We start from the raw sequence: 16,837 nt of genomic DNA on the forward strand, positions 1-16,837 counted from the left end.
GCTCTGGGATTCAGCTCAGGTAACCTCCTGCTGCTCCTCCCCCTGCGCCTCCTCGCTCCCTCTCTTCCTGTCTCCACCTTTCCTCCTGCGCCTCCTCCTTTCCTCTCCTTCCTTCCTCTTTCAGAGCTCCTCGGCAGTCTGGGAGCTCTGAAGCCTCCTCTTCCTTTCTCTTCTTCTTCTTCACTGTGTCTCCATCTCTCAGCTGCTTTTATGGACATTCAAGAGAGGAAGTCCAACTCTAAACAGAGACACCACCACCACCACCACCTCCACCACCACCACCACCTCCACCTCCACCACCACCACCACCACCATCTCAAGTAAAACACAAAGCTTTCGTAGTGTTCTGGGTCTGTTCCCACAAAAACTGAAAACTATTTGGAGACCCCTCCCAAGGTGGAACTTTTAAAAAACGCTCTGACCTTTAGGACAGTGTTTCCTCCGTGGTGTCATGACTCCCAGTCCATATTCTCCTGGACTTGGTACTTCTATTTTGACAGTCACCATATTAACAATCCAACTTGGTACTTTTATTTTGACAGTCACCATATTAACAATCCAATTTGGTAGTTTTATTTTGACAGTCACCATATTAACAATCCAATTTGGTAGTTTTATTTTGACAGTCACCATATTAACAATCCAACTTGGTACTTTTATTTTGACAGTCACCGTAATAACAATCCAACTTGGTACTTTTATTTTGACAGTCACCGTAATAACAATCCAACTTGGTACTTTTATTTTGACAGTCACCGTAATAACAATCCAACTTGGTACTTTTATTTTGACAGTCACCGTAATAACAATCCAACTTGGTACTTCTATTTTGACAGTCACCATATTAACAATCCAACTTGGTACTTTTATTTTGACAGTCACCATATTAACAATCCAACTTGGTACTTTTATTTTGACAGTCACCATATTAACAATCCAATTTGGTAGTTTTATTTTGACAGTCACCATATTAACAATCCAATTTGGTAGTTTTATTTTGACAGTCACCATATTAACAATCCAATTTGGTAGTTTTATTTTGACAGTCACCGTATTAACAATCCAACTTGGTACTTTTATTTTGACAGTCACCGTAATAACAATCCAACTTGGTACTTTTATTTTGACAGTCACCGTAATAACAATCCAACTTGGTACTTTTATTTTGACAGTCACCGTAATAACAATCCAACTTGGTACTTTTATTTTGACAGTCACCGTAATAACAATCCAACTTGGTACTTTTATTTTGACAGTCACCGTAATAACAATCCAACTTGGTACTTCTATTTTGACAGTCACCATATTAACAATCCAACTTGGTACTTTTATTTTGACAGTCACCATATTAACAATCCAATTTGGTAGTTTTATTTTGACAGTCACCATATTAACAATCCAACTTGGTACTTTTATTTTGACAGTCACCGTAATAACAATCCAACTTGGTACTTCTATTTTGACAGTCACCATATTAACAATCCAACTTGGTACTTTTATTTTGACAGTCACCATATTAACAATCCAATTTGGTAGTTTTATTTTGACAGTCACCATATTAACAATCCAATTTGGTAGTTTTATTTTGACAGTCACCATATTAACAATCCAACTTGGTACTTTTATTTTGACAGTCACCGTAATAACAATCCAACTTGGTACTTTTATTTTGACAGTCACCGTAATAACAATCCAACTTGGTACTTTTATTTTGACAGTCACCGTAATAACAATCCAACTTGGTAGTTTTATTTTGACAGTCACCATATTAATTCTAGGGCCCCTGCTTTGTCCCCTGTACCTTCTCCCACTGGGTTCTGTCCTCAGGAGACACAGCGTCTCTTTTCACTGTTATGCGGACGACAGCCAGATTTATGTCCCACTTAATAAGAGAGATGTCCCCTCACTGTCTCCTCTCCTGTCCTGCCTTGAGGACATTAAAGCCTGGATGGCTTTTAACTTTTTAAGTTTTAATGAAAACAGAACTGAGGTGATGGTGTCGGGCCCAGTGGCTCCTGTAAACCCCGTCTTTTGGACCTGGGTCCCCTGGCTCCACATGTGAAGCCAGTGGTTCTGAACCTAGGTTTTAGAATGGACAGTGATTTTAAACTGGACTCTCAGATGAGGACAGTGGTTCAGTCCAGCTTCTTCCCCCTCAGAAGGTAAAGGTAAAGACCATTCTGGCCCAGCAGCACTTTGAAACAGTAATCCAGCTTTTATTCCACCCCGGCTGGATTACTGTAACGCAGTACTTTATGTTGGACTCAGCCAGTCGTCCCTCGCTCGTCTCCAGTTAGTCCAGAACCCTGCAGGACACCTTCTAACTGGAGCAGGTAAGACGGAGCACAGAACCCCGTTCTGGAGTCTCTCCACTGGCTGCCTGTGCATTTTAGAATTCGTTTTAAGATTCTTTTATTTGTTTTTAAATCTCTGAATGGTCTTGCCCCGCCCTCCCTCTCTGAGCTGCTCCACCCCTACACCCCTACACCCCTACACCCCTACACCCCTACACTCCTGCTCGGTGCCTCCGGTCAGCTGATCAGCTTCTTCTGGAGGTACCGAGGTCCAAACCAAAGCTCAGAGGGGACAGGGCCTTTTCTGTTGCAGCCCCTCTGTTGTGGAATGAGATCCACAGCACCCGTCAGACCCGTCAGGTTTTTATTTTGACAGTCACCATAATAACAATCCAACTTGGTAGTTTTATTTTGACAGTCAGCATAATAACAATCCAACTTGGTGGTTTTATTTTGACAGTCACCATAATAACAATCCAACTTGGTAGTTTTATTTTGACAGTCACCATAATAACAATCCAACTTGGTAGTTTTATTTTGACAGTCACCATAATAACAATCCAACTTGGTAGTTTTATTTTGACAGTCACCATAATAACAATCCAACTTGGTCATCTGTCCACTAGAATGTCCGTGTTCTCTCATAGTTCATGTTTAGAGCTCATTGTTCTCCGCACATTGCCGTGGAAACGTGAAACTTTGGTAAAACAGAAACAATGAGTTTTCACTAGAAACGTTGCCGTGGAAACGAGGCCTCAGTCTTCCATCTGGAGCGCCGGGTTTTCACACAGAAACCAGCCGGAATGTTTCCAAAAAGTTGTGCGAATCAGAGCAGAGCTTTCGTCTCCCTTGATGCTTTGCAGACGGTGGGCGGGGCCTGTGCCTGTCGGAGGCCTGTGTGACGGTGGCCAGTCAGATGGTGGAGGCGATGGACCGCGGCGCCGACCCGTGTCAGGACTTCTACCAGTTCGCCTGTGGAGGCTGGATGAGGAAGAACCCGCTGCCCGACGGGCGCTCCAGGTGGTCCACCTTCAATAGCATCTGGGAGCAGAACCAGGCCCTGCTCAAGCACCTGCTGGGTACGAACCAGGTCCTAATGGGTAGGAACCAGGCCCTAATGGGTACGAGCCAGGTCCTAATGGATACGAACCAAACCATAATGGGTAGGAACCAGGCCCTAATGGGTATGAACCAAACCATAATGGGTAGGAACCAGGCCCTAATGGGTATGAACCAGGCCCTAATGGGTACGAGCCAGGTCCTAATGGATACGAACCAAACCATAATGGGTAGGAACCAGGCCCTAATGGGTATGAACCAAACCATAATGGGTAGGAACCAGGCCCTAATGGGTATGAACCAGGCCCTAATGGGTACGAACCAAACCATAATAGGTCGGAACCAGGCCCTAATGGGTACGAACCAAACCATAATGGGTCGGAACCAGGCCCTAATGGGTAGGAACCAGGCCCTAATGGGTTTGAACCAAACCATAATGGGTAGGAACCAGGCCCTAATGGGTATGAACCAGGCCCTAATGGGTACGAACCAAACCATAATAGGTCGGAACCAGGCCCTAATGGGTACGAACCAAACCATAATGGGTCGGAACCAGGCCCTAATGGGTATGAACCAGGCCCTAATGGGTACAAACCAGGCCCTAATGGGTATGAACCAAACCATAATGGGTAGGAACCAGGCCCTAATGGGTACGAACCAAACCATAATGGGTAGGAACCAGGCCCTAATGGGTACGAACCAAACCATAATGGGTAGGAACCAGGCCCTAATGGGTACGAACCAGGCCCGAATGGGTACGAACCAGGCCCTAATGGGTGCGAACCAGGCCCTAATGGGTATGAACCAGGCCCTAATGTGTATGAACCAGGCCCTAATGGGTATGAACCAGGCCCTAATGGGTATGAACCAGGCCCTAGTGGGTACGAACCAGGCCCTTCTGGGTGCGAACCAGGCCCTGCTGGGTATAAACCAGGCCAAATGGGTATGAACCAGGCCCTAACCAGGTCCTAATGGGTATCAACCAGGCCCTAATGGGCACAAACCAGGCTGTAATGGGTATGAACCAGGCCCTAATCGGTATGAACCAGGCTGTAATGGGTAGGAACCAGGCTCTAATGGGTATGAACCAGGCCCTAATGGGTATGAACCAGGCCCTCCTGGGTACGAACCAGGCCTTAATGGGTATGAACCAGGCTGTAATGGATATGAACCAGACCCTAATGCGTACGAACCAGGCCCTAATAGGTATGAACCAGCCCCTAATGAGTATGAACCAGACCCTAATGGGTATGAACCAGGCCCTCCTGGGTACGAACCAGGCCTTAATGGGTATGAACCAGGCCCTACTGGGTATGAACCAGGCCCTACTGGGTATGAACCAGGCCTTAATGGGTATGAACCAGGCCCTACTGGGTATGAACCAGGCGTCTAATGGGTATGAAACAAGCCCTACTGGGTATGAACCAGGCCCTAATAGGTATGAACCAGGCCCTAATGGGTACAAACCAGGCCCTAATGGGTATGAAACAAGCCCTACCGGGTATGAAACAAGCCCTACTGGGTATGAACCAGGCCCTAATAGGTATGAACCAGGCCATAATGGGTATGAAACAAGCCCTACTGGGTATGAACCAGGCCCTACTGGGTATGAACCAGGCCCTACTGGGTATGAACCAGGCCCTGCTGGGTACGGTTCAGGTACGGGTGGAGGAGACAGAGAACAGGTGGTGAGGGATGGATGAAGGCTGACAGGTGAAGGTGAACCAATGGGGACGTCCTGCAGACAGCTTGGTCATCATAGAGACGTGTGCTGTGTGTCTTGGTCGTCATGGAGACGTGTGCTGTGTGTCCTCAGAGAATGGGACGTTTAACGGCAGCAGCGAGGCGGAGAGGAAGACGCAGTCCTACTATCTGTCCTGCCTCAACACACAGAGAATTGAGGAGCTTGGAGCTCAGCCGCTCATCGACCTCATCGTCAAGGTAATGGCCGCACAGCCTGTCACCATGACAACCGTATTACAACTACATGCTTAGTGTTAAATAGTGGCTACATGTTTAGCTGATGGCTACATGTTTAGCTGATGGCTACATGTTTCGCTGGTGGCTACATGTTTAGCTGGTGGCTACATGTTTAGCTGATGGCTACATGTTTCGCTGGTGGCTCCATGTTTAGCTGGTGGCTACAAGTTTAGTATTGGCAGATGGCTCCATGTTTAGCTGATGGCTACATGTTAAACTGGTGGCTACAAGTTTACCTGGTGGCTCCAAGTTTACCTGGTGGCTACATGTTTAGTATTAGCAGATGGCTCCATGTTTAGCTGGTGGCTACATGTGTAGCTCGTGGCTACATGTTTAGCATTAGCTGATGGCTACATGTGTAGCTCGTGGCTACATGTTCGCCTGTAAATATTTTTTTAAGTATTTTGTCTGTAATCAAGTAAACCCAAACAGAAGTACATGAGAAAATGTTATCAGCATACAGTAAAAGGTTCTAGAATTCTGAGTCGGGACTGGTTCTGGGACTCTGGACTCTGGACTCTGGACCTCTGTGCAGATTGGAGGCTGGAACCTGACGGGTCCCTGGGACAAGGAGAACTTCATGGAGGTCCTGAAGGTGGTCTCTGGGCCCTACAGAGCTCAGCCCTTCTTCAGCGTGAGCGTCAGCGCCGACCCCAAGAACTCCAACAGCAACGTCATCCAGGTACCCTAGGACCGGGACCACATAGTCAACCTCCACCAGAACCAAAGTTCACATGACCACAGCTACGACCTGAACCAAGACTTGAACCAGAACCAAAGCTCACATGACCACTGCTAGGACCTGAACCAGGACCTGAACCAGAACCAAAGCTCACATGACCACTGCTAGGACCTGAACCAAGACCTGAACCAGAACCAAAGATCACATGACCACAGCCAGAACCTGAACCAAGACCTGAACCAGAACCAAAGATCACATGACCACAGCCAGGACCTGAACCAAGACCTGAACCAGAACCAAAGATCACATGACCACAGCCAGGACCTGAACAAGAACTAGAACAGACTTCAACACTAAAAGAACTTGACCTTCAAAACAAGAACTTCCACCAGAAACACAGAAAAGACCAGAAACAGATCTGGTATTAAACCAGCTCTGCATCCTGATTGGTCCATGTGTTTCTGTTCCTCAGGTGGACCAATCAGGGCTCTTTCTGCCTTCCAGAGACTATTACCTCAACAAGACAGCCAATGAGAAGGTGAGAGGCTTCACACAGAGGTCAGGGCTCCATGGGGTGGTCTGAGGGTCAGGTCCATGGTTGCTACATGTTAGCATCAGCCGGTGGCTACATGTTAGCATTAGGGCACCTCCTGCTGTTCCAGGTCCTGCCGGCTACATGTTAGTGTTAGCTGATGGCTACATGCTAGCATTAGCTAGTGGCTACATGTTAGCATTAGAGAACCTCCTGCTCTTCCGAGTCCTGGTGGCTACATATCATTGTTATCAGGTGGCTACATGTTAGCATCAGCTGGTGGCTACATATTAGCATTAGAGCACCTCTTGCTGTTGCAGGTCCTGGTGGCTACATGTTAGCATTAGCTAGTGGCTACATGTTAGCATTAGAGCGCCTCCTGCTGTTCCAGACTCAGGGTACGTCTGAATTGTCCCTCCTGTCTCCTTCTCTGTCCACTTGTCCTTCACCCCGGAAGGGTTTAGTGTGGCGGCCATGATGAGGACCGTCTGAGTTCTCAATAAGCAAAGGAAAGGAGGCTTGTTGCTTCCTTTAGAACCCCCTTTAGCCTAGGAACCACTGATGCTTCCTTTAGAACCTCCTTTAGCCTAGGAACCACTGATGCTTCCTTTAGAACCTCCTTTAGCCTAGGAACCACTGATGGTTCCTTTACCAAAGGAGACCAGCTCATGTTCCCCCACAATTCCTTGCGGCGACAACATTTAAAGGAACCCGCTCATCGGAGCGTTCAGGGAAACTCAGGATGACTGAAAAAGGAGCAGATCATGTAAGTTACCAAAGCAATAATCTGCCTAGAACAACTTGAAATCATCTAGAACCCAGATGAACTTTTTGTAGTTCATTTTCAGAAACTTGTAGTTCTTTCCCCACCATGGCAGACGTCACTAACTAGAGCCGCCGTCGCTTTATTATGACGTCACTAAGTGGAAGTCTGACTGCCTCACCACCGTGATCTCCTTTACTAACTCCTTTAGGAAGCCCCCTAACACCTTTCACTAACTCCTTTAGGAAGCCTCCTAACACCTTTCACTAACTCCTTTAGGAAGCCTCCTAACACCTTTCCTAACTCCTTTAGGAAGCTTCCTAACACCTTTCCTAACTCCTTTAGGAAGCCTCCCAACACCTTTCCTAACTCCTTTAGGAAGCTTCCTAACACCTTTAGGAAGCCTCCTAACACCTTTCCTAACACCTTTAGGAAGCCTCCTAACACCTTTCCTAACACCTTTAGGAAGCCTCCTAACACCTTTCACTAACTCTGTGATGTCCATAGATAAGGAGGTAGGAGGGACCATTCGGACGTACTCATAGATATAAAACCTAGATGCTGCATGGCCTATCAGCGCCTGTTGACACAACGTGCCTACAGCGCCGCCATCTTGGGGAGGTCTCCGGCTTGTGTTGAACATAAAGATCCCCGGCTAGAAAATCCACACAAAACAATCAAAGCTCGCTTGCTGGTCCACTTATCAACACCAATAAGAGCTCATTCTAAAGCTGAGGAAAAGCTCTATCCCGTGGAAACCTCAATGAGGAATCATTGGGAGGGGGAAAGTCTTAAAAAATCGTAAGACCAATAAAATTGGGAAAAATAAAGTTCACTACTCCCCAATCTGATATTCCTGAAATGACACAGATCAGGCTGTTCTCAGAAAATAAGTATTTTCAGAATTTGTCAATTGAATGTTTTTATATTAACATTGGTTCATACTGGGTAAAGTATATTGTTGAACACATCACAGATCACTCTGGTTTAAGTACCGAGATTTTAAGATTTGCAAATTTGTTTAAGAGTCCAATTCATCAAATTGATTAAGAATCTGTGAACTAAACTGCAATAAGACATCAGCGCTACTCAAGCCTGGGTCGAGTCAGCAAATTACTTCTACAGCTGGACATTAAACTCTGGTTTTTCAAAGTTACCTTTTCATATGTTTTAAGTACATGAATTATGTCCTTGTCTGTATGACAACATCTAACAGCTCTTGTGTCCCGGCCACGGTGCAGCTTGCCAGTTTCACTACCGAAGCGAGGCGTTGCACTGGCTGTCCGTCTCAATCAAGCTTTTCTGCTCTAAATGTGTGGAGTCACGCTGCAGAGGCTCCGACTTCCATACATCGTTCATGAAAACCATTAGTGTGGTTGCTGGGCCCACCATACAATCTTGAACGAGCCTGTTCACTATCAACAATCAGCAATCAACATAAATCCACCACTTACTTGTGAAAAGTGACGCCTCGGTTCCTTGTTTCCAGTGAACGCCTGTTTGTGCACAAAACCAGGGTATTTCGTCCATTTTCACCAAAACTCGCCTTCACTTGCGAGCACGCCAAAGGCGGCGCTGCAAGGCATCTAGTGTTGTATATCTATGGTTCCAGGTCCTGGTGGCCTACCTGGACTACATGGTGGAGCTGGGCCAGCTGCTGGGTGGAGACCGAAGCTCCACGCAGCTCCAGATGCAGCAGATTCTGGAGTTTGAGACGTTGCTGGCGAACATCACCGTCCCTCAGGATCAGCGGCGAGACGAGGAGAAGATCTACCACAAGGTGACCATCGCCGAGCTGCAGGTAAGACCACACAGCATTAGCATTAGCATTAGCATGGTCTGAACCTGGATTCTCCAGTGAAAAGCAGCTCCGGTACAATTTTACATGAAAGACTGGAAAGAGCATTAGCATTAGCATTAGCCTGTATCCACAGGAGCGAGACTTAGCATTAGCATGTTTAATTAGCGGTTAGCTTCTCTTTCCAGGAGTCTGCAAGTTTTTATCTAACATCCAGATTATAGAACATCTGTGTTCTGTTGTGTCTGGTTCTGGTTCTGGTTCTGGTTTGGTGTGTATAGCCCCGTTTCCACAGTGCCCCTTGGTGCCAGTGCCGGTCGGGTGGGGTCGGCTATCCGTAACCAGACCCGTATCAGTGCCGCGTTTCCATTAGACGGGGTTCGGTTTGAAATGTAGGCGGGGTTATGAACGGTTGTGTAACCATGCAGGATGTGACGCAGGAAGTTTCCTGATTGCTGCAGAAGAACTGATTGGCTGCTCGCTGGGAGAACAGTCGTCACGGACCAATGAGCAGACGGCAGTGTTGAAGCTCCTCCCCCTCATATCCGGCACATTGTGCCTGGTACCCCAAGTGGAGGGGTAGTGAGAAATGATTACCAATGGTACCGGTTGGTAACGGTTCTGAGTCAGTGGAAACGCACAACAACCGGTTCCGACCTGACCCGTACCGGCACCAAGGGGCACTGTGGAAACGGGGCTTTTCTCCCTCTTTGTGGTGGTTCTGGTTCTTTCAGGTCCTGGTCCTGGTTCTGTCAGGGTCTGGTTCTGGTTCAGGTTTGGTATGTTCCTCCCTCTCTGTCCTTCAGGGCTGCGGATGCTTCAGGGGTCACCATGGCAACTGTTGCCATGGGCTGTTGCTATGTGGCTGCAACTGTGAGGGAGGTTAGATAACAGATGATTACATAAAGGGACAGAGGAATGGAGGAGAACGAGACAACGGGTGGAGAACGGGTGGAGAACGGGTGGAGAACGGGTGGAGAACGGGTGGAGAACGGGTGGAGAACGGGCGGAGAACGGGCGGAGAACGGGTGGAGAACGGGTGCGTCATTCTCACTAACGAGGTCAAAAGGCAGCATGTCAGGAGAGGGCAAGAACCAGACAAGAACCACCACATGAAGGCAGGGACACTGCAGAAAACCACCGTCTGTGAACACTCTTTACACCCTCGTCTGTGAACACTCTTTACACCACCGTCTGTGAACACTCTTTACACCACCGTCTGTGAACACTCTTTACACCACCGTCTGTGAACACTCTTTACACCACCGTCTGTGAACATATCTTCTGTCTCCTCTTCTCTCCAGCCTTCACTGTGCACGACAGTGGTGATTAGGCTTTCATCCCAGCGTCTCTCCCCCGGGTGGTGCCGGGGTTCCCACACTCAGGATTCCTTTAGACACACACACACACACACACACACACACACACACACACACACACACACACACGTTTATTGTTCTCTGCTGCATGTGTGTGGTTTTGTTCCAAAAACAAACAACACCAACAACTAGTGGACAAACATAGAAACTACATTGTTTCCACTGTAACGGAAAAGCAAAATTTTAAATATCGTGTGAACGAACATGATGATGATGATGATGATGATGATGATGATGATGATGATGTAAGGATTTCTTGGCTCATAAGAATGACTAGGTACCATGTATATAGTACAGTCCACCCCCGGGTACCACTCATGTTGTGTTCTGGCAGTTTGACTATCGATCAGGATTAATAATGACCAGAGGTAGTTATTACTTGTGTTATTAAAGTGTAATGTGCTCTGTATCAGATCAGCTGTTTAACAGCCAGTTCACTTCGATCAGCCTCAGAAGGTTTACCAGAGAGAGAGAGAGAGAGAGAGAGAGAGAGAGAGAGAGAGAGAGAGAGAGAGAGAGAGAGAGAGAGAGAGAGAGAGAGAGAGAGAGAGAGAGAGAGAGAGAGAGAGAGAGAGAGAGAGAGAGAGAGAGAGAGAGAGAGAGAGAGAGAGAGAGAGAGAGAGAGAGAGAGACAGAGAGACAGAGAGACAGAGAGACAGAGAGACAGAGAGACAGAGAGACAGAGAGACAGAGAGAGATGGAGCTCAGGCAGATTCCTCAGGTCATGACTAATGATGGTGATGTGATAGTGGTGATGATGATGATGATGGTGGTGATGGTGATGTGATAGTGATGATGGTGATGTGATAGTGATGATGGTGATGTGATAGTGATGATGATGATGGTGATGTGATAGTGATGATGGTGATGTGATAGTGATGATGGTGATGTGATAGTGATGTGATGGTGATGGTGGTGATAGTGATGATGATGATGGTGATGTGATAGTGATGATGGTGATGTGATAGTGATGATGATGATGGTGGTGATAGTGATGATGATGATGGTGATGTGATAGTGATGATGGTGATGTGATAGTGATGATGGTGATGGTGATGTGATAGTGATGATGATGATGGTGGTGATGGTGATGTGATAGTGATGATGATGATGATGATGGTGGTGATGGTGGTGATAGTGATGATGATGATGGTGATGTGATAGTGATGATGGTGATGTGATAGTGATGATGGTGATGGTGGTGATAGTGATGATGGTGATGTGATAGTGATGATGATGATGGTGGTGATGGTGATGTGATAGTGATGATGATGATGATGGTGGTGATGGTGATGGTGATAGTGATGATGATGATGGTGGTGATGGTGATGTGATGGTGATGATGATGGTGTTGATGGTGGTGGTGATGGTGATGATGGTGATGAAGTTGTGTGCTGTTCCAGCTGCTGGCTCCAGCGGTGGACTGGCTGGACTTCCTGACGTCGTCTTTGTCTCCTCTGGAGCTGAACGACACTGAGCCGGTGGTCGTCTACGCCCGAGAGTATCTGCAGCAGGTGTCTGAGCTCATCAACAAGACGGAGCGCAGGTCAGTGAACGCATCACCAACCGGCAGGGCAGTGAACGCATCACCAACCGGCAGGGCAGTGAACGCATCACCAACCGGCAGGGCAGTGAACGCATCACCAACCTGCTGGAACACAGTGTGTAACAATGTGTGTGTGTGTGTGTGTGTGTGTGTGTGTGTGTGTGTGTGTGTGTGTGTGTGTGTGTGTGTGTGTGTGTGTGTGTGTGTGTGTGTGTGTGTGTGTGTGTGTGTGTGTGTGTGTGTGTGTGTCCAGCTTGCTCAATAACTACATGATGTGGACGCTGGTTCAGAAAAGTGTTTCCAGTCTGGATCAACGCTTCGAGAACGCTCAGGACAAACTGCTGGAGAGTCTCTACGGAACGAAGAAGGTACTACTGCTGCCACTGCAACTACTACTACTGCAACTACTACTGCTGCCACTACTGCTACCACTGCAACTACTACTGCTACTGCTACCACTGCAACTACTACTACTGCAACTACTACTGCTGCAACTACTGCTACCACTGCAACTACTACTACTACTGCTACCACTGCAACTACTACTACTGCAACTACTACTACTGCAACTACTACTGCTGCCACTGCAACTACTACTACTGCAACTACTACTGCTACCACAGCAACTACTACTGCTGCCACTGCAACTACTACTACTGCAACTACTACTGCTACCACTGCAACTACTACTACTGCAACTACTACTGCTGCTACTGCAACTACTACTACTGCAACTGTTACTGCAACTGCTACTGCAACTACTACTGCAACTACTACTGCAACTACTGCAACTACTACTACTGCTACTGCAACTACTACTGCTACCACTGCAACTACTACTACTGCAACTACTACTGCTGCCACTGCAACTACTACTGCTGCCACTGCAACTACTACTGCTACCACTGCAACTACTACTACTGCAACTACTACTGCTGCTACTGCAACTACTACTACTGCAACTACTACTGCTGCCACTGCAACTACTACTGCTGCTACTGCAACTACTACTACTGCAACTACTACTGCTGCCACTGCAACTACTACTACTGCTACTGCAACTACTACTACTGCAACTTCTACTGCTACCACTGCAACTACTACTGCTGCCACTGCAACTACTACTGCTGCCACTGCAACTACTACTACTGCTACTGCAACTACTACTGCTGCCACTGCAACTACTACTGCAACTACTACTACTGCTACTACTACTACTGCAACTACTACTACTACTGCTACTGCAACTACTACTACTGCAAATACTACTACTGCTACTGCTGCCACTGCAACTACTACTACTGCAACTACTACTGCAACTACTACTGCTGCCACTACTACTGCTGCTACTGCAACTACTACTACTGCAACTACTACTGCTGCCACTGCAACTACTACTACTGCAACTACTACTGCTGCCACTGCAACTACTACTACTGCTGCTACTGCAACTACTGCAACTACTACTGCTGCCACTGCAACTACTACTACTGCAACTACTACTGCTGCTACTGCAACTACTACTACTGCAACTACTACTGCTGCCACTGCAACTACTACTACTGCTACTGCAACTACTACTACTGCAACTACTACTGCTACACTGCAACTACTACTACTGCAACTACTACTGCTGCCACTGCAACTACTACTACTACTGCTACTGCAACTACTACTGCTACTGCAACTACTACTGCTGCAACTACTACTGCTGCCACTGCAACTACTACTGCAACTACTACTACTGCAACTACTACTACTGCAAATACTACTACTGCTACCACTGCAACTACTACTGCTACTGCAACTACTACTGCTACTGCAACTACTACTGCTGCCACTACTACTGCTGCTACTGCAACTACTACTGCAACTACTACTGCTGCCACTGCAACTACTACTACTGCTGCCACTGCAACTACTACTACTGCAAATACTACTACTGCTGCCACTGCAACTACTACTACTGCAACTACTACTGCTACTGCAACTACTACTGCTACTGCAACTACTACTGCTGCCACTACTACTGCTGCTACTGCAACTACTACTACTGCAACTACTACTGCTGCCACTGCAACTACTACTACTGCAACTACTACTGCTGCCACTGCAACTACTACTACTACTACTGCAACTACTACTACTGCTACTGCAACTACTACTACTGCAAATACTACTACTACTACTGCAACTACTACTACTGCTACTGCAACTACTACTACTGCAAATACTACTACTGCTACTGCAGCTACTACTGCAACTACTACTGCAACTACTACTGCTGCCACTGCAACAACTACTACTGCAACTACTACTACTACTACTACTGCTACTGCAACTACTACTACTGCTACTGCAACTACTACTGCTGCTACTGCCATAGATCGTTTGCACATGACGTCAGATTTCCCATGATCCTCTCCGATTCACTTGGGTCCGCCATCTTTTATGTGTCCAGCTGCATGAGAACGTTTCTCCGTATCGGATCAATCAAGGATTATCAAGGATGGAACCTTCCAGGTGAAGCTCGGTGTCACGGTACGATGGAGGAGTGCGGTGGGGTGGACCCCTACAGCAAGTTGTTAGAATTTGAGGACGATGGAGGCAGGATGGAGGCAGGATGGAGGCAGGATGGAGGCAGAATAGAGGCAGAATGGAGGCAGGATGGAGGCAGGATGGAGGCATGATGGAGGCAGGATGGAGGCATGATGGAGGCAGGATGGAGGCAGGATGGAGGCAGGATGGAGGCATGATGGAGGCAGGATGGAGGCATGATGGAGGCAGGATGGAGGCACGGCGTCCGTGTAAATTAGTCCACAGCCTCTCGCCTCACAGCCAGAAGGTCCAGTTAAAAAAAAAAAGGGTCCGAGTTCAAATCCCGGCAGGAGCCTTTCTGTGTGGAGTTCTCATGTTCTCCCTCCGTGTGCTGGTTCTCCTCCGGTACTCAGGGTTACTCTGATAGTCAGAGCAACCTGCACCATGGCTCCCTGAGCTACACCCCCGGCCTCCATCACCTCCTCCTGAGCTACACCCCCGGCCTCCATCCCCTCCTCCTGAGCTCCACCCCCGGCCTCCATCCCCTCCTCCTGAGCTCCACCCCCGGCCTCCATCCCCTCCTCCTGAGCTCCACCCCCGGCCTCCATCCCCTCCTCCTGAGCTCCACCCCCGGCCTCCATCCCCTCCTCCTGAGCTCCACCCCCGGCCTCCATCCCCTCCTCCTGAGCTACACCCCCGGCCTCCATCACCTCCCCAGAGCGCTGCGCTGTGTGGCTACTGAAGACGGTCCATTTGGTGACGAAATGTCCTCTCTGAGGACGAATGAGGGACTTTTAATAAATGAACTCCGTCAGTCTGTCCCGTGTGTGAATGTGTCCTCCCACGAGCCGACGGCGTAGACATATGCTAGTAGATTGTTCGATATATGTGAAGAGAGCCTCCAGTCTACACCGTATAGTAAACGATCTCTAATAGTATGTCTACAATCTAGAGAGGTCTACTACTGTAGGTCTATGTTAGATCATTCTGTGTTGAAATTAAAGCACCAACAGTTCCCGGTGTGTTGGAAATAAAAGCTGTGATAAAAGATGGCCGACACTCGCCAATCAGAGAGGATCATGGGAAATTTGTGACATCAGTGCAAACGATCTACTGCTGCAACTACTATAACCGCAACTACTGCTACTGCTATTACTACTACTGCTACTACTGCTATTACTGCAACTACTGCTACTACTACTGCAACTACTACAACTACTACTACTAGTACTACTGCTACTGCTATTACTACCACTGCTACTACTGCAACTACTACAACTGCAACTACTGCTACTACTGCTATTACTATTGCAACTACTACAACTGCAACTACTACTACTGCTATTACTACTACTGCTACTACTGCAACTACTACAACTGCAACTACTGCTATTACTACTACTGCTACTACTGCAACTACTACTACTGCTAATACTACTGCTATTACTGCTACTACTATTACTACGGTTACTATTACTACTACTATTACTACTACTGCGACTACTATTACTACTGCTACTACTACTACTGCTATTACTACCACTATTATTACTATGACTATTGCTACTAATACGTCTACTACAACAAGTACTACTACAACTACTACTGGACTACTAGTGCTACTACTCCTACTCCTGTACTAACTAGTATCATTACTAATTCTTTACTATTACTCTAAGACTACTACTAACTAGTCCTGACAGGTTCTGGTTCTGGTTCAGTTTGTAACGGGTTCTCTGTGGTTCGGGTTCTGTCTGGTTCTCTGTGGTCCTGGTTCAGTTTCTAAGGGGTTCTGTGGTTCTGGTTCTGTTCCAGTCCTGCACCCCCCGCTGGCAGACCTGTATCGGCTACACCGACGACACGCTGGGTTTCGCGCTCGGCGCTCTCTTCGTCAAGGCGACATTCGACAAGCACAGCAAGGAGATCGTGAGTTCCTCCAGCGGAGAACCGTACTTCAGGTTTTGGTTCTGGACTTTGGACCTGGTTCAGGTACATTTTTTCTCGCTGTCGTCTTCAGGCCGAAGAGATGATCAACGAGATCCGATCGGCCTTCAAAGACTCTCTGGAGCGACTCGGCTGGATGGACGTCCACACGAGGCAGGCGGCCAAAGACAAGGTGCTAGTGTCCAACTTTCCTACTGTCCATGAACGCATCTCAACTCCACTGGTCCAAACCAGGGTTCTCCTGTGAACAGCAGCGCCCAGCTCCTGTAGAAGCTCCGCCCCTCCTGTTACTGAGAGGAGTGTCTGCACCTGGTCTGAACAC

General features: G+C 47.5%; 1 protein-coding gene across 1 annotated transcript in view; it reads left to right on the plus strand.

Moving 5' to 3' along the window:
* The window catches only part of ece2b (endothelin converting enzyme 2b), a 34,569-nt gene that overhangs the window by 5,500 nt on the left and 12,232 nt on the right, over positions 1 to 16,837 (plus strand). The window contains exons 3-12 of the mRNA XM_080459118.1: positions 1 to 19; positions 3,158 to 3,373; positions 5,170 to 5,294; positions 5,869 to 6,015; positions 6,488 to 6,553; positions 8,923 to 9,111; positions 11,891 to 12,033; positions 12,287 to 12,401; positions 16,387 to 16,497; positions 16,589 to 16,687. The exon at positions 1 to 19 is cut by the window's left edge and continues 117 nt beyond it. Of these exons, the coding sequence (XP_080315244.1) occupies positions 1 to 19; positions 3,158 to 3,373; positions 5,170 to 5,294; positions 5,869 to 6,015; positions 6,488 to 6,553; positions 8,923 to 9,111; positions 11,891 to 12,033; positions 12,287 to 12,401; positions 16,387 to 16,497; positions 16,589 to 16,687 (1,230 nt within the window). The remainder of the gene's footprint in view (positions 20 to 3,157; positions 3,374 to 5,169; positions 5,295 to 5,868; positions 6,016 to 6,487; positions 6,554 to 8,922; positions 9,112 to 11,890; positions 12,034 to 12,286; positions 12,402 to 16,386; positions 16,498 to 16,588; positions 16,688 to 16,837) is intronic.

This window comes from Lipophrys pholis, assembly GCF_963383615.2.
Source record: "Lipophrys pholis genome assembly, chromosome: 3".
Lineage (NCBI taxonomy): Eukaryota > Metazoa > Chordata > Actinopteri > Blenniiformes > Blenniidae > Lipophrys > Lipophrys pholis.